General features: G+C 40.0%; 1 protein-coding gene across 1 annotated transcript in view; it reads left to right on the top strand.

Annotated features, from left to right (window-relative positions):
• Window positions 1-24,134, top strand: part of Otc (ornithine transcarbamylase) — a 69,579-nt gene that overhangs the window by 14,407 nt on the left and 31,038 nt on the right. Inside the window, exons 3-4 of the mRNA XM_090326216.1 lie at window positions 1,810-1,891; window positions 9,738-9,825. Of these exons, the coding sequence (XP_090182342.1) occupies window positions 1,810-1,891; window positions 9,738-9,825 (170 nt within the window). The remainder of the gene's footprint in view (window positions 1-1,809; window positions 1,892-9,737; window positions 9,826-24,134) is intronic.

Genomic DNA, 24,134 nt, shown 5'->3' on the forward strand with positions numbered 1-24,134 from the left:
TAACTTCAGGCAATTAAATGAGATAATGGTTCTAGTGTGAAATACTCTATTTTAGCACAGAGTAAGTGCCCAGAGTGAACATGGAATAATTACTATTATTTTCTAGTTAAATGTAAACAAATTGTGACAGTTACAGTTCAATTTCTACACATTTATATTGAATACGAAAAAATACTTCGGCAGTTACTGGGTTTTGAACTCAGAAATTTGTGATTGCTAGGCAGGTACCCTCCCACCAGAGCCATGCTCTTATCCATTGTTGCTCCTATTTCTTTTTCCTTTTTTTGCCAGCCCTGGCTTGAACTCAGGGCCTGAGCACTGTCCTTGGGCTTTCTCAATGTTAGATCTCTACCACTTGGGCCACAGCACCAGTTCCGGCTTTTTTCTATGTATGTGGTACTGAGGAATTGAACCTGGGTCTTTATGCATGCTAGGCAAGCACTCTAGCACTAGATCAAACTCCTGGCCCTCCTATTTATTTTTTTAAGCACGATCATGTTTGTTTTTGTTGGCCTGGACAAGATCTCCCTATTTATACCTTCTGCATAGCTGGTCTGACATGTACATCATCATATGCTCCTTTTTATTTTTTGCCATTCTGGGGCTTGAACTGAGGGCCTGGACACTGTCCTTGAGCTTCTTTTACTCAAGGCTGACACTCTACCACTTGAGCTACAGTACTACTTCCAGCCTTTTCTGTGTATGTGATACTGAGGAATCGAACCCAGGGCTTCATTCATGCTAGGCAAGCACTCTACCATTAAGCCACATTCCCAGACCTGCACTGTTTTTTGTTGAGATGGAACTCTCCCATTTTACCTGGACTGGCCTCAAACTGCAGTATTCCTGATATCCTCCTTGCAAGAGACGGGGTTTAAATTTACTTTTTTTGCAGAACTGGTATTTGAACTTAAGTCTTCATACTTGCTATGCAGATGCTAATCCCCCAGCTCTTTTTGCTCTGGTTAATTTTTTTTCTTGTGAATCATGGGACTTGAACTCTGGGCCTGGACACTGTCCCTGAACTCTTCAGCTCAAGGGTAATGCTCTACCCCTTGAACCACAGCCTCACATCCGGTTTTCTGGTGGTTACGTGGTGATAAGAGTCTCACAGACTTGTGCCTGGGCTGGCTTTGAACTGAGATTTTCAGTTCTTCCTGTGTAGGGTGTTAGTTTCTGTTTGAGTGAATACAGGGACCATGATCCTTCTTTTCACTGTTAACTAAAATGACAGACGTGCCACACTTCACCCAGCTTCTTCCATTGATAGACTCTTGTAGCCTTTTTTTCTTGTGCTAGCCTTAAACTGTGACCCTCCTGAGCCTTCCAAATAGTTACTATTATAAGCATGAGCCTTCAATACCCAGATATAAATAAACTTTAAAACTAATATTGCAAGTCGGGCACAGTGGCTCATACCTGTAATCCTAGCTACTCAGGAGGCTGAGACATGAGGATCGTGATTCATAACCAGCTTGGGCACTAAATACTGAGACTCTTATCTCCAATTAATCACTAGAAAATGGGAAGTGGTACTGTGGCTCAAGGGGTAGGGCAGTAGCTTTGAGCTGAAGTATTCAGAGACAGTACCCAAGCCCAGGAATGGGGAGGTAGCCTTGAGATAAAGAGCCCAGGGAAGTGCCCAGGCCGAGCTCAAGCCCCATGACCCACAAAAAATTAATAATATTGTAAGCCCTTAATGCAGAAGCAGTGATTTTATTACTCTGTTTTCTATAGTGTAAAGAATGTTTTTGAAACAAACATAGATAACATTTTTCATTTTAAATTAATTTTATCATTAATTTTCAGTATTTGCCTTTGCTGCAAGGAAAGTCCTTAGGCATGATTTTTGAGAAAAGAAGCACTCGAACAAGACTATCCACAGAAACAGGTGAGTAATTTGAAGAAAATAATAGAAAATGAAAGAGGGGAGAATTGTGAGAAAAACTTTTTTTTTTTGGTCAGTTGTGTGGCTTGAACTCTGGGCTGGGTGCTGTCGCTGAGCTCTTCAGCTCAGAGCTACCAACCTACTCCTTGGGACCCAGTGTCACTTCGGTTTTCTGGTGGTTAATTGGGGATAAGAGTTTCATGGACTTTTCAGATCTCAGCATCCTGAGTAGCTAGAATTACATTCGTGAGCCACCCTGCCTGTCTAGTCCCCATGAAATTCTTATATCCAGTTAACCACTCAAAGGACTGATGTAACGCAGTGCACAAAAGCTCAGGGACAGCGACCAGTCCCTGAGCTTAAGCCTGAATGGTGCCAGAAAAATAGGTGAGTTCAATGTTGGACTGACGCATGTTGAAAAAAAGGCTAAGAGGAGGATTTAGGAGAGTACAGTGTTGGGGAGATTGGTGCTTTTTTGCCAGTCCCAAGGCTTGAACTCAAGGCCTGAGCACTGTCCTTGGGTTTTTCTTAAGGCTAGGTCTCTACCTCTTGAGCCACAGCATCATTTCTCACTTTTCTATGTATGTGGAACTGAGGAATCAAACCCGGGTCTTTGTGCATGCTTGGCAAGCACTCTACCACTAGGCCAAACTCCCAGCCCCAAGATTGTATTTTTAACAACCACTAAGAGTAAATACTTTCACTGGAGGCAGTAGTGCAAGCTTGTAGATACTCCTTGCAATTCTCATAAAAGCTACAAACACGGTGGGTGCCATTGACTCAGACCTGTAATCCTAGCTACGCAGGAGGCTGAGACCTGAGGAGAGCAGTTCAAAGCCAGCTAACAGGGAGGCTCACAAGACTCTTATTTCCAGTTATCTATCAAAAAGCCAGAAGGAGCAGAGTGGCTCAAGTTATAGAGTCTTAATCTTGAGCACAAAAGCTCAGGTAGAGCATCCATGACCTCGGTTCAAGCCTCATGACCAGTGGGGGAGCGTGGGGGGTGAGCAATAAGCTAGATGATTAGCATATTTTTCTTTGCCCGTTCTGGGGCTTGAACTCAGGCCCTGGGCACTGTCCTTGAACTTTCTCAAGTCTAGCACTATACCATTTGAGCCACAGTGCCACTTCCAGCTTTTACTGTGTAAGTGGTCAGGGAATTGAATCCAAGGCTTCATGCATGCTAGACAAGTACTCTACTACTAGGCCAGGCTCCCAGCCCCATGATTAGCTTTTCTGTCCCTGTCCTGGGTCTTAATCTCAGGGCCTGGGCACCATCCCTCAACTTCTTTTGCTCAAGGCTAACACTCTACCCCTTGAGCCACAGTGCCACTTCTGGCTTTTTCTGTGTATGTGGTACTGAGGAATCGAACTCAGTGCTTGATGCATGCTAGGCAAGCACTCCACCACTAAGCCACACTCCCAGCTCTCAGGAGTAGCTTTATCTATAGGAATACCATGAAGACTTGAATAGAAGCCCCACATAGCTCTTTGTGTTAAAAGCAATCTATAGGTGAACACAAAATCTCAGGCCTGCAACTCATGTAAAGTATGTATCCTAATTTTATTGTATTCCCAATTCTACTGGAAAGTAGAACTTAGTGTCTTATACACAAGAGAGACAATTCTAAGCTGTTTTTAGAGTTCACTTTGTTAACATTAAGTCTCTCCTTTTCCCCAGAGTTATGGCTAAATCTTGGAGAGTATCTGACTAAAGATCGGTCCTTGAACATTATTAGAACATCATTGTCAAATATCTACCTTGGATTCTGGGATTTCTATGTTTCCATTGGATCTTTTTTTTTAATTCTGACAAGAGCTGAGACATCTTTTGGTTTGGTTCTCCTAACCTTTTCATAGCTCTCCAAGCCACACTGGGTACAGAAATACTGCAAAGCTTTTTCCATTGTGCCTTCTTCAAGTGGAGTATCCAGGAGATCCAGAACATTCACTCCTTTCTAGGATTCTGTGTTAAAGAACAAGAAATTGATGCTCTCATAACTAGGATTCCTCAGAGAAAAACCCTATGAAATTTCTCTCATGCTCCACATCCTTTAGAAGTTTGTCTGGGGAATACACAACAGGTGCAGCAGCATCAAAGGTCTATTCATTTTTATTTCTGTGGTTTCTTCTCTGTTGCTCTCCTTGTTTCCCTTCTGGATCCCAGTATTGGAGGTCAGGTAGTAAAGTGGGAGGGAAAATGGGCTCAGATGTTCTTCTAAATCTATTGTTTTGTCTAGAATCCTAGACAGCTGAAACTCAAATTTTCTCATTTTTTCCCAAGCTATTATCTCTGAAATGAGTTTCAAAAAGTCTATTTTGAAACTGATAAGCCACAAATTGCTTTTATTTTCTCTCTATATATTTCTGCTCTATCAGATCTCCCTTGAATCAATAATATAACTGCTCAAAAGGACAAATAGGACAAAGCTGTAAAAGAAGTATCACAAACAAAAACATTGGATGTTCATTCAAATTATCCAGTCTTCTAAGCTGCAGATTTTTCCAGGGCTTATAGGCAAATGAGTACTGTACTGCAGGCAATTGTTTTCCTGTAGTGATCAATAGATTTGCTCATCACATAGATAACTAAAATGAAATTCAGGGGATTAAACAAATTACTAATTTTACTCAATTGACACAAATGGCACTGAGATTCAAATCTGAAGTCCACTATTTTTTTTTTGCCAATCTTGGGCACTGTCCTTGAGCACTTTTGCTCAAGACTAGCAGTCTGCTACTTGAGCCATTGTTCCACTTCTGGTTTTTTCTGTGTATGTGGTACTGAGGAATGCTTCATGCATGCTAGGCAAGCACTCTACCACTAGGCCACACTCCTGGCCCTGAAGTCCACTATTCTTATTAATGCATTCCCTTTGCATTAGGAGGTGGGAACCAAGGAAATAGTGTTACCTAACCATAAAACTCTTGAGAAAAAGACAAATAAGTACATTTGCTCTTTAAAGATGGCTACTGTACATGATCATTTTTTAATCTGATCAATAGAAAAAAAATTCAGAAATTCTTAAATTCTACTCCGTTGCAACACTAGACTTAAAACCACTAAAAGAATTATTAGGCCCAAATTTTTCACTTGTATATATTTAAAATAAGTTTCTTACTTAATGTTTCTAATGTTTTTTTTCTATTCAAATGTGATGTTTGCTCTGCGAATATATTTGAAAATTGATCACCTTCACCATGCACAACAATTATATAATTTCTACTTGAGCAGATCCTTACACTGTGATTCCTTTTTCTCTACCTCCAGAGTGGCTGTAATTTCAGGAGTAGACATTTTGCCCAGCTATAACAGGTTCAGTAAAGTGTCACAGTTACAGATCACTAAATGTATTTTAGCTCAGTTAATTTTTACAGTAACCATTACATTTCTAAGTAACACCAAGGTAGAGAAACAGAATGTTAGCAGGACCTAAAAGCCCTCCTCTCCAACCTTGTTTTTCCTTCCAGTTGCTATTTCTCTCATCCCAGGGTAACTATTATATGGGCTTCTAACACAATAAGATTGCTTTCCAAACTTCATATATAAATAGAATCATTCAGCATGTGCTCTTCTGTGGCTGGCTTCTTTGGCTTAGCATTGTATTTGTGAGAGATATCCATGTCAATGTGTCTAGTTATAGATCACTTATTCCTCATCCATTCTTTGTATATTTCTTCTTGGAAAACCAAGCAATTTTTCTGTGTGTCTACTAGGGATTATGTTCTTTTATTGCAAGTTAATTGAGCTGCTAAGTGGATTCATTTATTAATCTCAGTAAATGCAATAGCTGATAGGAAATTATACAAGGCATTCCAAGAAAGGATTCTTTTTTTCTGCCAGTCCTGGGCTTGAGCTCAGGGCCTGAGCACTGTCCTTGGACTTTCTCAAGGCTAGAGATCTACCACTTGAGCCTCAGCACCACTTCTGGCTTTTTTCTATGTATGTGGTACCGAGGAATTGAACCTGGGTCTTCATGCATGCTAGGCAAGCACTTTAACCACTAGGCCAAACTCCCGGCCAAAGAAAGGATTCTTTTCATTATTTAACACTGATATTTCATTTTTAAGGTGAAATAACAGTGGGTACTTTGTAGCAGGCATATCAAATTCATTATCTTTACAAAAATATTAGTATAAAAATCATGATTGTATTTTGCAAATATGCACAAGGAAGTCAATGGCTGTCTTAGTTCTACCAAGCAAGAGCACTCAGATGTCTCACGTTTAAAGTGAATGAATACTGTTTGCATTCTTCTAAAGCCAGAGGGGAATCTGTAAGGAAAAGGAAAAACAAAATGATATTTGCTTTTATTCTCCCAAACAGAAATGGAGAAATTCACATAAATAAACCTATCTATCAAAATTATTTAGTGTGGGCTGGGAATGTGGCTAAGTGGTAGAGTGCTTGCCTAGCATGAATGAAGCCCTGGCTTAGGTTCCTTAGTACCACATACACAGAAAAAGCCTGGGATACTGCCCAGGTCCTGAGTTCAAGCCCCAGGATTGGCAAAAATAAATAAATAAATAAAATGTAGATTTCTCGTGATGGAGGGTAGAGAGTAGAGACCTGTCATTCTGTCTTCTCTTCAGCCATGTCAGCTCTTGGTGGTTTTACAGAATCTCCAAACTCATACAAAGCATCTCGTTACTCAGGTCTGGGGGCTTGAATTTAGGGTCTAGGTGTTTTATCTGAGGTTTTTTACGCAAGGCTTATGCTCAACCACTTGAGCCATAGCTTTACTTCTGGGTTTTTATTTTTAATTTTTGGTGTTTACTTTGAGATAAGAGTCTTGGGGATGCCACGGGTGGCTCACACCTGTAATCCTAGCTACTCAGGAGGCTGAGATCTGAGGATCAAGGTTCAAAGCCAGGCACAAAAGGACTGGAGACATTACTAAAGTGATAGAGCACTTCCTTAGTAGGTAAGACAATTGTGATCCTCTCGTTTTCTTTTTTGTCTTTTTTTTTGTCATAAGACTTGGCCTCTGTGCTTTCTTAGAGCTCTTTTGCTCAAGGATAGCATTCTATCACATTGAGCCACTGTTCCACTTCCAGTTTTCTGGTGTTCAATTGGAGATAAGAGTCACACACTCTTCCCCAGGCTGGCTTCAAACCTCAATCTTCAAACCTCAACCTCATGTGTAGCTAGGATTACAGGTGTGAGGCAATAGCATCTAATTGATATCATTTTTATAACAACTATTGTGCCATTTATCATAATGAGGGATTCAATGGAAGAATATAATGTGACAGCACATGATTCAGCTTCATGAATAGTCATTGCAATATTTAGGGCCTAATATTTAATGGCGTAAGTCTAGAAAGCTTTTGGTGTGGGTAAGTTTAAGGAACCTTTAAGGTATAAAACAGATAGAATATAAATACATTGTTTAAATGTAGTAATATAAATGAGGACTCCTGTGACTTTAATGTTTCATTGTGAATATTTTCAAATAACTAGAAAAGTAGAAAGATTAGCATAAGAAATACACCAATTTTATATTAGTCTAACAATTGTTAATATATTGCCTTCTTTAATTGTATTTTTGTTACTAAGGCAGTTGAAAATGAATTAAAACTATGACATTTACAGCTTAAAAAATGAATATTCTGTTCCAATATAGTTGCCATATTGTTTTCACATTTAACCAAAGTTAATATCATTTAATGCCAATCCATATTGAAATTGCCTTTTCAAATGGTTTAAAGTATCACTAAAGAATATGATGAGACCTTGAGTCAAATTCCCATTTGTGGCTCTAAAATTCCTCACTATTCAATTCACCATCCAATTAATGATTTCCTTCATACAGAGGAAATCCCTTAAACAGATGGGATTAGCTAATTGTGACAGTTACATATTTCCCCAAAGATAAATTAAGCATATTACATTATAGAGGAAAAAGTAATCTTTGCAAAATACCCCCCACACATCTCTATCTTGTAATTATTCTTATTTGCCTTTAATTACCTGCGGAGAAAGTCTGCCTTTTGCATTTGTGCCATATCAGATAGGATAGCTCTGTATGGAGGTCATAGTCTCCCACAATTTTTCACTAGCCCACGTAACGCAGGACACTTTCTGGCTCAGAGCAATTAGTGTGAGACAGGAAACATATACCTCCAGTGTGGATGGTCCAGAACTCTCACAATACAAGAATAGTTTTTAAAGCAATAAGGGTAATATGCTAGTGGTACTTAGCTTTGTGCTTGTTGAAAAATTAAGAAAACAGTTGAAAATAATAGAGTAATCCTTTATCCTGAGTGACTCAATGCTGCCATCAGTGCTTATTTCCTTCCTTTCTTTCTTTCTTTCTTTCTTTCTTTCTTTCTTTCTTTCTTTCTTTCTTTCTTTCTTCTTTCTTTCTTTCTCCCTTCCTGGGGCTTGTACCCAGGGCCTGAACACTGTCTTTGTGCTTTCTGAAGGCTAGAGCTCCACCACTTGAACCATAGTACCACTTGTGGCTTTTTCTATGTGTTTGGTATGGAGGAATCGAACCGGGGTCTTTATGCATGCTAGGCAAGCACTCTAACACTAGGCCAAACTCCCGGCCCCATTATTTTACTTTATTTTATTTTTTGTTGGTCATGGGGCTTGGACTCTGGTCCTGGGTGCTGTCCCTTGAGCTCTTCAGCTCAAGGCTAGTGTTCTACCATTTGAGCCACAGTGCCACTTCCAGTTTTCTGATGGTTAATTGGAGATAAGGGTCTCACAGACTTTAGTGCCCAGGCAGGCTTTGAACCACGATCCTCAGATGTCAGACTCCTGGATAGCTAAGATTTCAGGCCTGAGCCCCTGCGCCCAGCTTATCAGTGCTTATTTTATTTTCAAGGCTTTAAAAATTAAGGTACAAGGGTACCTTAAAAATTAAGGCAAGGGGGCTATGGTGGTAGCCTTGAGCTGAAGAGCTCAGGGACAGCACCCAGGCTCACAGTCCAAGTGCCATGACCAACCAAAACAAATATTAAGGTACAATTTATATGTAGTAAAACGAACAGATCTTAAGTTTATAATACAATCAGTGTTGATAAGCTTATACCTATGGAACCCCGAAACCCACTGAAGATATTAAACATTTCTATTACATCAGAAAATCCCCTTTTGCTCTTTGCTAGTCAATCACCCTCTCCAGAAGCAATCACTATTTTAATTTCTGACACTCTGTGTTAGTTTAGCCTAGACCACAACTTCATATAAATGGAATTATGTAGTATTTATTCTTTGAGCTCTTGCGTTTTTCATTCACCATAATGTTTGTGGTAGTTCATTCCTTTTTATTATTGACTTCTATTCCTTTATAATCCATAATATCGCATATAACTACAATTTATTCTTTTTCATGCTCCTGGATGGACATTTTTCTGTATCTTAGAGAATCAAAATGAGGCTCCAAAAGGAGAAATGCCCCATTATTGTGTGGTCCTGAACAAAGGGGTGGAGGAATGGGCATATAGCTGAAGATCAGCTAAGTCCTTTATCTATTTCTTCACTTTGTTTTCTCTGGATGTTTTCTATTAGAGTGGTGTTTGAGCTTTAAAGACTGTAACTTTATAGGATGAGATTGTGGCCTAGTGATAAGAGTGATTGCCTAGCATTCACAAAGCCCTAGGTTGGATTCCTTGGTACCATATACACAGAAAAAGCCAGAAGTGTTGCTGTGGCTCAAGTGGTAGAGTGGTAGCCTTGAGATAGCTCAAAGACAGTGCCCAGACCCTGAGTTCAAGCCCCAGGACTGGCCAAAAAAAAATACTAACTTTTCATTTGCCAATTCATTTGCCAATTCATCATAATTTTGTTTCAAAATTTAAGTTTGTTTTCCAAAATGCTTTGTTTATTTTATTGTAGGATTTGCTCTGCTGGGAGGACACCCTTGTTTTCTCACCACGCAAGACATTCATTTGGGTGTGAATGAAAGTCTCATGGATACAGCCCGGTTTGTAAATCTTTTCTTCTACTCAGAGCTTATTTCAAAATCTGTTGGTTTCAGACAGAAAACGTGTCCTCTTAAATAATGACTTTCCCTCTGATAGTCCTTTTTTAAATTTTCTGTCCCACTTTCTCTATTTACCTGATGTTTGAGATGGTTCCCCTCATACTCCGGTCAATTTCCATGGATTAAGAGAATTTTTCCTAGCAATATTTTTTTGCCAGTCCTGGGGCTTGAACTCAGAGCGTGGGTACTGTTCTTGGATACTTTTTGCTCAAGGCTACTGCCATGCCACTTAAGCCACGGTGCCACTGCTGGCTTTTTCTGTGCATGTGGTACCGAGGAATCGAATCCAGGGCTTCATACCACTAGGCTATGCTCCCCAGCCTCCTAGCAAATTTTTTTATAGAGACTTAAAAATTTCATCTCAACTTAAATAAAATTCAGAAATTATCAAAGAAATAGATATATAGGGAAATTGATATTCAGTGACTTGTAACTAGGCAGTATCAGAATAGGTGATATTAGGAATTGCTAACATTTATTGACCATTTATTACATGAGAAATAATTAGTCTAACTCGTTTGTTTTGTGCTGGTCCTGGGGCTTGAACTCAGGGCCTGAGTACTGTCCCTGAGCTGGTTTTGCTCAAAGTTAGCTCTACCACCGGAGCCACAGCTCCACTTCTTTCTGTCTTTTTTTTTTTTTTTTGGTAGTTTATCCAGGGTAAGTCTCACATTCTTTTTTTTTTTTTTTGTAGTCCAGGGCTTGAGCTCAGGGCCTGAGCACTGTCCTTGGACTTTCTCAAGGCTAGAGCTCTACCACTTGAGCCTCAGCACCACTTCTGGCTTTTTTTCTATGTATGTGGTACCGAGGAATTGAACCCGGGTCTTCATGCATGCTAGGCAAGCACATTAACCACTAGGCCAAACTTCCGGCCCATAAGTCTCACATTCTTTCCTGTCTCAGCTGGCTTTGAACTGCAGTCCTCAGACACACTCTCCTGAGTAGTTAGGATTATGGGCCTGAGCCATAAGTGTCTCTTCTGTTCTAACTCATTTAATCCTACTAATGACCAAACAAACTGATATGAGAATGTTAAAAAATGAGAAACATAAAAAAATGAGAAACATGCTAGCTGCTATAACAAAATCTCAAATGTCAGAATCTTAACCTAGTGTGGGTTTTTCTGATTGGTAAGAGATTATTAAGTGGCACAGTCATCAGGAGCTGTAGCTGCAAATGGCTCTGTAGGAGAAAAGAGTAGGATAAAATCTACTTGCTTCAAAGCCTCCTTAGCAGGGAAGTGGCACATTCATTTCTATTGGCAAATCCAAATAGCTCAGTCTCACCTGCATGTAAGGAGAGGTGGCAAAAGACTTTGCCATATATTAAAGTGAAAGGCTAAAGCAGGCCTCTGATTCCCCATGCAAATTCTGCATAATCACTGTAGTATTGTAGCTGATAAATCCTGGGTCTTTGTTAAATGTTTTGCCTTTTTTTGTGGGTCATGGGGCTTGAACTTGGCCTGGGCACTGTCCCTGAACCCTTCAGCTCAAGGCTACCACCTTACCCTTGAGCCAAGCCCTACTTCCTATTTTCTAGAGGTTAATTGGAGATAAGAGTATCAGGTCCTTTTGTGCCCAGACTGGCTTTGAACCATGATTCTCAGATCTTAGCCTCCTGAGTAGCTAGGATTACAGGCATGAGCCACATTGCTTGAACCTCAGCTTTTTTTTTTCTTGTTGTTGGCTAAGAAACTACTATTTTGAGCTACAACTCCACTTGGCATTTTCTGGTGGTTAATTGGGAATAAGCATCTCCATTTTTCCTGCCTGGGGTTGGCTTTGAACCATGATCCTTAGGTCTCAGCCTGGTGAGTAGTTAGGATTGCAGGTGTGCGCCACCAGTGCCTGGCCAAAACTTTTGCCCTTTGAGGACAAGTTCAAAACCTCAGTACATTCAAAAAATATTTTGCCCTTCATAGAGATGAGTAATTTTTCCCCATGAAAACAACTACCCAGACCAGTGCCATTCCACCTACTCACCAGGCTAAGATCTAAAGATCATGGTTCAAAGCCAACCCCAGGCAGGAAAGATGGAGATTGTGTGTGTGTGTGTGTGTGTGTGTGTGTGTGTGCGCGCGTGCGCGCGCACATGCACGCATTCGCATGGGTATATGCATACAAAAAATAGTTTGCCTTATTTGACTTGCTGAATTTCAAATAACTCATTTTGAAAACTTTTAGTTATGTTATTTCAGATAGACCATGACAATGTATGGTTATATTTTGGATGCCAGGATAAAAATGATGAATGGACATAATGAGTTATTTTTTCTGGTAGTAGGGTTTGAACTCAGGGCTTCACCTTTACTGAGCCGACATTGAAAACTTAAGTCATGTTTCCAGCCACCTGTTTTATACTAGTTAATTTTTTTGGGGGGGGTCCTGAATCTTGAACTCTGGCCTGAGCACTGTTCCTGAGTTCTTCAGCTCAAGGCTACCACCCTACCCTTGAGCCACAGCATCACTTCCAGTTTGCTAGTGATTAACTGGAGATAAGAGTCTTTCGATTTTGTATTCCCTGGGCTGGCTTTGAACCATGATCCTTATATCTCAACCTCCTGAGTAGCTAGGATTATAGGCATGAACCACTGTGCAAGGCTTATACTACTTAATTTTTGGATACGATCTCCCTGCCAGGGTGCTAGCCTGAGCTGTACGCCATAAAGTTTAGCATCCCTTTATTGCTGTGACCACACAGGTCCATGCAACTGTTTTGCCCCTGTGGAGATGGAATCTCAGATTTTCTATCCAAACTGGCCCGGAACCATGATCCTTCCAATCCCAGCCTCCTACATAGCTTAAGATGAGAGGCCCTTGGGGGCCAGGAGTTAAGCCTAGTGGTAAGTGTTTGACTAGCATACATGAAGACCCAGGCTCGATTTCTCAGTACCACATACATAGAAAAAGCTGGAAGTGGGGCTGTGGCTCAAGTGGTAGCCTTGAGAAAATCCAAGGACAATGCTCAGGCCCTGAGTTCAAGCTCCAGGACTGGCAAAAAAAATATAGAAAAGAAAAAAGAAAAAAAGATGAGTGGCCCTTACCACTGCACCAAACTATAGGTTTGCAAGGGGTCATACAAAAGTTTCTTCTGGGGACATTTATTTTCAAACGACAGTCCTTCCATCTCAACCTCCCAAGTAAATTGCATGACAGATGTCAGCCACTGATGGCTGGCATTAAATATTTTTCTTTTAAATATACTATCACTTACCTTGGGTTATATTTGCCTAATAATTCTGTTTCCAAAAAAACAGAAACATAAATTAACAACAACAAAATCTATTTGCCTGGTGCAGTGGCTCATGCCTGTAATCCTAGTTATTCAGGAGGCTGAGATCTGAGGATCTCAGTTCAAAGCCAGCCTGTGCGCTAAAGATCATGAGACTCTTATCTCCAATTAACCACAAGAAAACCGGAAGTGGAGCTGTGACTCAAGCGGTGGGAAGGTAGCCTTGAGATGAAGAGCTCAGGGACAATGCCCAGGCCCACAGTTCAAGTCCCACGACTTAAAAAAAATCCAGAGACCGGTGGCTTACACCTGTAATCCTAGCTACACAGAGTCTGAGATCTGAGGATTGCAGTTTGAAGCAAGCCCAAGCAGGAAATTCTGTGACACTCTTCATCTCCAATTAATCACTGAAAAAGCCAGAAATGGCACTGTGACTCAACTAGTAGAGAGATATCCTTGAGTAAAAGTAGCTCAAGGACAGCGCCCAGGCCCAGAGATTGGGCCCAGGATTGGGGCGGGGGTAGAGTGGGTTTTTTTTTTTAGAATCAGATGAAGGAATAAAGCCGAAAGCACATTAAGGTGAAAATTTTCAGTAAGGGTTGTCCATAAACGCCATATGAGCCATGATTGAAAAAGTATTAAAGAGCTGAAGAGACAGCTGAGCACTCAAGAAGCAGTACCGATTGGCAGCCAGAAAGACATGGCATACAGAGATCACTGGAGTGGATAAGATTACAAAAGCATGAGGCAACAGCAATAAAGGCAATAATCAAACATGGGATGAAAACAACAAGTATAGACATGTTCTTTTCTATGCCTGCTCTTTACACAGTTCCCACTGTCCTTATTAAGAATAGATCTACATAGATCCTGAGAGAAACAATCCGTTCACAAGTATCAACATGATTTTGATCTTTAGAGCCCATGTAATTATTTTGGTGGCTATTTGACTAGATATATACATAAAATGGAACTATATAATACCTTCTGATCATTTCAATATGCCTAAAATATCTGAATGAAAATAATAATTATCTTTTAAAAATGTTTACTATGGACCCCTAGTATTCGCTCTAAATGTTTGTAAAAATTTGCAAAGTTAATATTATTGTCCCAATTATTTTTTCAATTAATTTTTTATTAATTTATTAACATTGATTTTTACATCATATTTCAAATGACAAGTTTAACAAACAAGTATTCAAGAAGGGAATCTCTATATACAATCACTGGCACTTAGATTTTAGAACATAATCAAAATTAGGCCGAGGGTTTGTATGTCATAGATACATAATAATCTATGAAATAAAATATTATGTCTATAGAGTCATAAGTTTTTATGTCTATGTAGCTGTGTTTATATTTCCAGTACCATGTCCATAGCATTGGGTATGCAACTCTTGAGTCCTCGCTCTTGTACTGTTTGGATCTAATAGCCACATACTGTCCCAATTATTTTTTTTGCTGGTCCTGGGGCTTGAACTCGCAGCCTGGACTCTGTCCCTGAGCTTCTTTGTGTTCAAGCCTTTTGCTCTATCAATTAAGCAACAATGCCACTTCTGGCATTTTCGGTTTATGAAGTACTGAGGAATTGAACCCATGACTTCATGTATGATGGGCAAGCACTCTACACCCAGCCCTGTCCCAGTTTTAAAGACAAGGAAATGATATTTCAGAGAAGTAATGAAGCTTTGAAATGTAATCAGGATTTAAATCATGCTATTTTGTTTAAGGCCATGAGGTTTTGATTACTCACGGATGCTTCTTATATTCAGTCCATAAGAGGGGCAGTGAAATAAATCATGGGAAGTATTGGGTTGTGAATTCCGAGGTTCTCATGACCATCCTGAGGCTTGATGATTCACTAGTAGGCCTCCCACAGTCATACTCGTGTTTATGACTCATTGTAGCAAAAAACAAAAATAGCAAGCACAATGAGCCAAGGAAAACATATGCATGATAGAGCTGGGTATCACTGGCTCACACCTGTAATCCTAGCTGCTTAGAAAACTGAGATCTGAGGATCAAGGTTCAAAGCCAGCCTAGGTAGGAAAGCTTAGGAGACTTTTATCTCCAATAACCACTAGAAAACTGGAAGGGACACTGTGGCTCAAGTGGTAGAACATTAGCCTTGAGCACAAAGAGGCTCAGGGACAGTGCCCAGGCCACGAGTTCAAGCCCCATAACTGTTTCCCCACCCCCATCCTCCCCCAACAAAAGTGTAGTAAATGTGCAGATAAACTCCAGGTGAAACTAGGTGTGATCTCAAAATACGCCCCTAGCGAAGTTGCACAGGTACACTTTATTCCCGCAGTATAATGATTTGTGACGACATGCGTGAAATGTTGACAATAGAAGAGTCTCCTTATAGACTCAGCATCCAGGGTTTCAACTGGAGACTGGTCATTGTGGTACCCTCCAAAACTTAGCTTGAGAATTAGGTTAGGGACTTGTTAAATAGTATAATTCTAGGTCACACTTGGGAAGTGAGTTTCAGATTCTTTGTGGAAATCTACATATTGACAAGCACACTAGGTGTTTCTGACATGCAGTTGGTATGTACCCAAATTTCAGACACCCAAAGGAAAACAGGTGTTCCTCTATAAGCCACACTGTCAAAAACGTTTTAGGTGGGGAGAACCATTTATTTATTTTTTGGGGAGGGGCTAATCTTGAGGCTTGAAATGAGGGTCTCGGCACTGCACTTGGGCTTTTTTCCTCAAGGCTAGTGTTCTTCCAGTTGAGCCACTGCATCATTTCTGGCCTTTTCTATGTATGTGGTACTAGGGAATCGAACCCAGGGATTTGTGCATGCTAGGCACGTGCTCACTCCTGGCCCATGGAGAACCATTGTTTTTTTTTTTTTTTCTGCTAGTCCTGAGGCTTGAACTCAGGGTCTGAGCAGTGTCCTCAGACATTCTCAAGGCTAGAACTCTACCCTTGGAGCTACAGCACTACTTCTGGCTTTTTCTCTGTATGTGGTATCAAGGACTGGAACCCCGGACTTCATGCATGCTAGGCAAGCATTCTCTCACTAGGTCAAATTCCCTATGCCTAAAACTCTTTATTTTTTGGCAGTCCTAGGGCTTGAACTCAGGGCCTGGGCACTGCCCTTAGGCTTTCTCAAGACCAGAGTTCTACCTTCTAAGACCAGTCTTGCAAGCAGATTTTTTTTCCTTTGGTGCCAGTCTCGGGACTTGAACTCAGGGCCTGAATGCAATCCTTGGGCTTTCTCAAGGTTAGAGCTCTACCATTTGAACAACAGCACCACTTCTGATTTTTTCTATGTATGTGGTACTGAGGAATCTAACCTGGGTCTTCATGAATGCTAGGCAAGCACTCTACCACTAGGCCAAACTCCCAGCCCAAACAGATTTTTTTTTGCCAGTCCTGGGCCTTGAAGTCAGGGCTTGAGCAAGTCCTGGGGCTTTCTCAAGGCTGGAGCTCTACCACTGGAGCCCCACAGCACTACGTTCAGCTTTTTTCTATATATGTGTTACTGAGGAATCGAACTCGGGTCTTTGTGCATGCTAGGCAAGCACTCTTACCACTAGGTCAAACTCCCGGCACCAGATTTTTTTATTTTTTTAAGGACAGCAGTCAGGCCTGCTATGAGTATGCTTTCCAGAGAAGCTTAGAAATCAGGACACTTGGCATCCATTCCTAGCTCTGCCACATTTAAGCATCTTCATAATACCAACATGACCTTCATGGTAAATATTTCTGTCTCTTTATCTCCTTTAGAATAAAGCTGTTCTAATTTGTAATCCCAAATGTATGTTAATGCATTGGATGAAAAGTGGTAGACCTTAAATGTGTCACAAGTATCAACTATGTACGTACAGATTTAGAGTAATTTGAATCAGGGTAGAGATGGAAAAATGGACTTATTCTAGCTAATCAAAATCTTAGCTAGGGAATTATGTTGTGGAGTTGTTAAAATGTATAATTCTGGGCCCCACCCTAAAAAATTAAGTTTCAGACAGTTGGTGGGAATCTATATTTTAACAATTATGTTAGATGTTTCTGACACAAGAGTGACTGGCTATGACATACTTCAAGAGACCTGGATTTGGGAGGTAGTGTAAGAAACCTGGGCCATTGTCATCGATAACAGGTAATAAGAGGTAGCTTCATAATAACTGATTGTGAAGAGAGAATAGATAATTTAAGTAAAAATGATTCCAGATTTATTATTCTGAAAATGTTCGCATGCGTGTGTATATGTGTGTGTGTGTGTGTGCGTGTGTGTGTGTGTTGTATAGAAGCAATTTTTGTCGGCTTTGGGGAGAAAATAGATAAGAAAGGATATTGCACTGAAGATTAATTCTCCAATTGTGCATACATGCACACCACTGGAAAGAAGGACCTTGGATGACATTTATAGCTGGCGAAATATGTGTGCACTTAGTACTAAAAATATGAATTTCAGTTTTATTATGGGAGGATTGCAGAAGCTTGTACCTTGAGGGCAGAGGCAATTAGAGTAAAAACAGAACAAAGATAATATAATATTAGGAGAATCTGGCCTAGGGAGGTAAGGGTGTCAGAAAAGGGGTTGAGTAGCTACCGTAGAAATCTGACTTTTTTCTGTGTACCCCACTGCTACTTAATCTGCCAAAATATCTGATGAATGAGATATGGTGAGACTCAGAAATTCAATAAACCTTAATTGAAGAAGACAAGAGAAATCCACTGCCTTTCACAGAAGCAATTGGATAGGAGAAGTAAAGAAGTGAATCTTAATGACATCTACCTTGCAATATACTGAGAACAAACCTTAGCAATTGCCTCCTTTGCTTTTCGTAGAAGTTGAACTTTTTTTTTAAATGCAAAGGGATTGTGTGAGGTTTAAATGACAGTGCTTGCCCTTTCAAATCAAGAAGATAGTGCACACCTGACACTGATTGATGGCATTGATTCTCCAGGCTACCTGTCTGAATACTTTGGGGACCTGGTAGAATAAAAAAAAAAAAGCCCGAATGTGGGTGAAAGAATTCAGTGAATGCAACCATTATAAAAAAGGGGAAGAGAAAAACCAAGCCTGTGACAGTTTCTTGAAATGTGTTAGATGCAATTTTGAAAATGTCACTTATTTTTTTCAAATGATTTAATTATTCATCTATTTCAAATAGTTGGTGAATACTTAGTTTCTCTTCCAGACATATTTTTAGCAGTGAAAATAAAATGCTGACTAAGTAAAATAAGATCCTTGTTACAATGGAGAAGCATTCTAGGGTGAGGATAATTTTTATCAAATAATGCAAATAGAGGGGTAGTGTGAAAGAAGTGGGTGGATACAGGGTATTCTGTCAGTGAAGTGGATGCTATCTTAGTGTGGGTGGTCTAGGAAGGACTGTCTGAAGAGGTGAAAGTTTAGTTGAGAACTTAGTGAAAAGACAGAGCCATGTATGCAGTGTACCAGGGGTTTACATCTGAACCCCAGTGCTGAGATTAGAAGATCATGGTTCACACCCAGTACACGAAGAAAAGTCAGAGATTCCATCTCCAAAATCATCGATAAAAGAAGCTGCAGGTGTGGCTCAAGTTGTACAGCACCCACCATGAGCAATGTATCTCAGCAAGCTTGAGGCCCTGATTTCAAGCTCTGAACTGGCAATATCTGTCTCTTTTTATTTATTGATTTTTTGCCAGACCTGGGGCTTGAACTCGGGGCTTGGTCCCTGTTTCTGAACTTCCTTTTTGCTCAAGGTTAGCATTCTACCATTAAGTCACAGCACCACTTCTGGCCTTTTCTGTTTATGTGGCACTGAATGCTCTAACCCAGGGTTTATTGCATGCTACGTAAACACTTTACCACTAGGCCACATGCCTAGGCCTGCCTTTCTTTCTTTCTTTCTTTCTTTCTTTCTTTCTTTCTTTCTTTCTTTCTTTCTTTCTTTCTTTCTCTTTCTTTCTTTCTTTCTTTCTTTCTTTCTTTCTTTCTTTCTTTCTTTCTTCCTCACCTTTCTCTAATCTATCTTATATATCTACCCTTTCTGTAGATTGCCTTTTCACCATGCTGATTTGCTTTACAAACGCTTTCTAGATTTTATATTAAATAGTCTTAGCACAGTAGAAACCTTATATTAACTACTTCATAATAAGGATGTTAAAGATTTCACAATTAAGGAGATAAAAATGTACTAGTTCTTTTCTCCTTGAGTTAGAGTAATAAATGTTGCTTACAACATAGGATATCATAGCTTTATTTTCATTAGCTACTCTTGAGTTGAATATAGTATAATCTGAAGGTGGGTGGAGAAAGAGCTCTGAAATGGAGCTCTTCCCTGTTTCTTTGGAGGAGCTGGTATATTGAGGACTCCCAACTTCACCCTTAGAATCAGTCATCTGTTAGGGTGACGCACAGAGCTCAACATAATTATATTTATGGAAAAAATTATTACAACTAGATGATACAAATCAAAATAACAAAGGGAACCTGGCTTCATTCTCCATTCTTAGCACTGAAAAAATATCATAAAGGGATGTAAAGTCTGAATGAATCCAGGCACAAGTTTCCAGGTCTTTTAGAAGAGTCATATAGGTACACTTAACTTCATTAGCAAACCAGCTCCCAAGGATTTTATTGGAGACTGATTCCATAAGCATCCTCTGATGAACATAAACCCAAATTCCAGACTCCCAGAAAGAAAGATGAAGTTCAACAGAAATCAGCTCAGAATGGTGGAAACCCTCCTAAAGTCTTAACTTTTCAGAGACGTCAGGCAAAGGCCATTCTTGTAAGCAGACTTTCAAAGGCTAGCATATAGGACTGTATAACCAAGCTTTCACTTCCCTTCTGGATTTTGCTATTTTTCTTTTATCTAGCTGTATTCTAACTGGAAAGGGATTGTATACTGGTAAGATACTCATTTCCTCAATTTTGTGTGGATTCCTAAAGGTCCCAGGTTCCTATCTAACAGAATCAACTCAACGGCTCACTTGGCCTCTTGAGACTCACTTCGTCTCTTGAGTTTCTCTTAGCAGCTCTTCCTTAAACCTAGCATAATAAAACACATCCCCCCACATCCACAAACAGACACACATACATTTAGATACATTTGCTTCAAGTTTGAGAGGATTTGTAGATTTTTGTCAATTTCCTAGTGATCTATCCAGGGTTAGAAGTTGGGTATTCTATTTTTTCCTTGCTCTAGGTTTATACTTTTAAATGTCACATCAGAAGTGACACATTACTGTGACTCAGATGACTGATTCTTTGGAAGTTTAAAATCAGATAGAACTTAGCAACAGCAGTGGGATATTATCTCCCCAGTTTCAAGGCTTTGTGTTTCTTCCATAATGATAGCTGTTCATACCTAATGCTCTGAGTGCACTATTGAAAGGTGAATAATAGCTTCACAGTCATTTTCACTTTAATACAGTACTTAGTCATATGGTTTCAGGAACTATGTATATGAAAGGCTCCATTTAAAACCAAACAGTGGAATATTGTTCTGCTTGAATTACTTTCCTTACACATGTAATTTACTCTTGGTCACAATGACCAAAGTTGGTTTTTTTTTAACTAATGTAAAACTAAAGAAGAAAAATCAGCATGAACCACTCTATTATTTTCCTAGAGTTGCATAACAGGTTTCTACAACGTAATGCTTAAAACAAGAGAAGTTTATTCTCTCAAAATTCTGGAAAACAGGCCGGGCGCATTGGCTCATGCCTGTAATCCTATCTACCCAGGAGGCTGAGATCTGAGGATCAAGGTTCAAAGCCAGCCCAGGGCACAAGAGGACCTGAGACTTTTTTTTCTCCAATTAAACTCAAGAAAATGAGAAGTAGGGCTTGGATCAAGCTTAGGGCGGTAGCCTTGAGGTGAAGAGCTCAGGTACAATGCCCAGGCCAAGTTCAAGCCCTGTGATTCCCCCCCCCAAAAAAAAGATTCTGGAAAATAGTAACCCCAAATCCATGTGTTAGCTACATCATGATTCACTCCTTAGATTACAGCTACATCATTCCAAAATCTGCCTTTACCACCTAGGTTTGTTTTTCTCTGTCTCTAGGTAGCCTCTCCTATTTGTTTAGTTATGGCACTATCCCTAAGATTCTTTTTTTCTCAAGTCTAGAGCTCTACCACTTGGCCACAGCCCCACATCTGGCTTTTTCTTTTTTTTTTTTTTATCATTTTTTTATTGTAATTAGTAAAAGGGTTACATGATATTTGCCAGATAGAAGGTGCATTAATTCACATACATTGATACCCTTTCACATGTCTTGGTACCCGTTTCCCTCCCCCCCACACTCCCCAACATCTGGCTTTTTCTAAGTAGTTTGCTGGAGATAAAGAGCCTCACAGACTTTCCTGCCCAGGCTGGCTTCAATCCACAGTCCTCAGATCTCAACCTCCTGAGTTGCTAGGACTATAGGCACTGGCCATCAGCTTCCATGCCTCTTTCTTTAAAAGAACATCAGTCGCTAGATATAGGACCTACACTTTTCTAGTATGATTTCATATTACCAAATCACATCTATCAAGATCCTACTTCCAAATAAGGCCAGTTCTGAGTTTTTAGATAGATGAGCATTTTGAGGGGATAGCATTCAACCCACTACAATTATATATCTATATATCTATATCCATATCCATAGCTATACATCTGACTTTGCAGAAACATGGAAGAGTTTACAAACTTCATTATGATTTCCTAAATGAAAGAAGTTAGGGAGGAGATGGGAGAGTGGCCTAGTGTTAGAGTGCTTGCCTAACATGCATGAAGCCCTCAATAACACATACACAGAAAAAGCCAGAAGTGGTACTATGGCTCAAGTGGTAGAGCACTAGCCTTGAGCAAAAGTGCTGAAGGACAGTACTCAGGCCCTACGTTCAAGCCCCGGGACTAACAAAAAAAAAATAAAGGAAGAAGTTATGGAGGGATTCATACATGAACGATAGTCAAGAGAAATCTTTGTCAACTGAAAGGAATACTTTACAAAAGATGGAATAGGACAGGACTTTGGCATAGTGGTAGAGTGCTTGTCTAGCATTTATGAAGACCTGGGTTTGATTCCTCAGTACCACATACATAGAAAAATACAAGCTAGAAGTGGTGCTGTGACTCAAGTGGTAGAGCACAAGCCTTGAGAAAGCCCAAGGACAGTGCTCAGGTCCTGAGTTTAAGGCCCAGAACTGGCAAGAAAAATAAATATGGAATAATGCTGGGCACTGGTGTCTCACATTTATAATCTAGCTACTCAGAAGGCTGAGATCTGAGGATAGATATTCAAAGCTTTGAACTTTTTTCTTGGGGCTGGAACTCAGGGCCTAGGCATTGTCATTTCTTAAGGCGAGCTTTCTACCCCTTGAACCACCACACTACTTCCAGCCTTTTCTGTGTATGTAGTACTAAGGAATCAACCCAGGGCTTCTTGCATGCTAGACAAGCACTCTACCACTAGGCAAAACTTCCAGCCCTTGAGACCCTTGCCTTCAATGAACTACCAAAAAGCTGGAAATAGTGCTAAGGCTCAAAGTGTTGGAGCATTTAATAGCCTTGAATACAAAAGCTCTGGGACAGTACCTAATCCCTGAGTTTGAGCCCCAGGACTAGCAAAAATAAGATAAATATTGCCATTTGTAGATCTTTCAGAGGGTTTGAATATTTTCCCTCCTGGAGGGAGACTTAATCAGTCTATCACTTGACCAATTCATATTGGAGATAGAAGCTTATGTGTTCTTTAGGGCCTTTTAAAATATAATATAAAAATAGGAAGTATCCCATTTTGAAAATGATTACAGGGCTGACAATGGTGTCATTGTGTAAAACCCCAAATTCCTTTCACTACTTCTCATAAGTGTCATCCATAACAAACTGGAATCTAGAGGACACAAGTATATGGTTGAAGGCAGGAAAGTGACAGAGGGAAATAATAAACCCCATGTAAATACACCTCCTGTTTGCCTTTGGCTTTTGTGACTCTGTAGCGAGATTCATCTTGCATTTACTATAGTTATTTTGAATTACGATCACCCTAATTTCCCTGTCAGTAACCCCGGCTGTTTCAGATACACAAAACCATTAGAGGGCATGTGGAGTTTGAAAAGTTTCAGTGCCTAATGTTTGTTTCTTTTTCCAGTACAGGGGCTTCAACTCAGGGCCTGGGCCCTGTGCCTGAACTTCTTTTGCTCAATGCTAGCTAGCGTTCTACCACTGAGCCACAGCACTACTTTCAGCCTTTTCTGTTCATGTGGTACAAAGGAATCAAACCCAGGGCTTCATGCATGTTAGGGAAGCATTCTACGTCTAAAGTCACATTCCTATCCCAGCGCCTAATGCTTCTGAGGGCATCTCAAGATAAACTATGTACATTTCAAGTAAGTTGAAAATCAGTTTTGCCCTGACCATAATAGAAACCCCTTTCCTCTGACCTAAATTTTGCTGCTGCCCACATTGTTGGCACTAACTATTCAATGAATTGTACTCTGTGCAATCACAGATTTCTGTCTCTTTTCCTGGCTGATCATCCTATACCAGTACCAGATTGTTCCCCAAATTCACACATTATTCTGTATATTTCCATACTTTACATGGAATTCATCTCCTTTCAAGAGCATCATAGTGGATGATTGCCCATCTTATCAATATTCAGATTCTCTCTTAAAATTTAGTTTGGCATACTTGTGGGGGTTAGGACATTTTTGTTTGTTTTGTGTCTTCACACAACACTACAGACTGTGCCTAGCTTCCCTGGTGCCATTGGAGACTTTTCTTATTTATTTCATTTTTGTTGTTGCTGTTTGGGTTTTGAGTCTTTTAGTCAGATTTTTTCTTACATGAAGAAAAATATCAAAAAATAACAAAGTCTGAGTGGGAAAGGATTTACTTAGACCAACCATACTTTTTGTGCCTCTTTTACATTGTTCATTTAAAAATGGTCGTGGAGTCCCAGGTGAAAACACTGAGAATTAGAGTACTCTTTACATGCTCTCTTGCTTCATTATTTAAGTCTGACTGTTCTGACCATGACTTTACACAATCTGAAAGTGTTCTTTCAAATTGAGC

This window comes from Megascapheus bottae, chromosome X, assembly GCF_031878675.1.
Source record: "Megascapheus bottae isolate mThoBot1 chromosome X, mThoBot2.hap1, whole genome shotgun sequence".
Taxonomy (NCBI): Eukaryota; Metazoa; Chordata; class Mammalia; order Rodentia; family Geomyidae; genus Megascapheus; species Megascapheus bottae.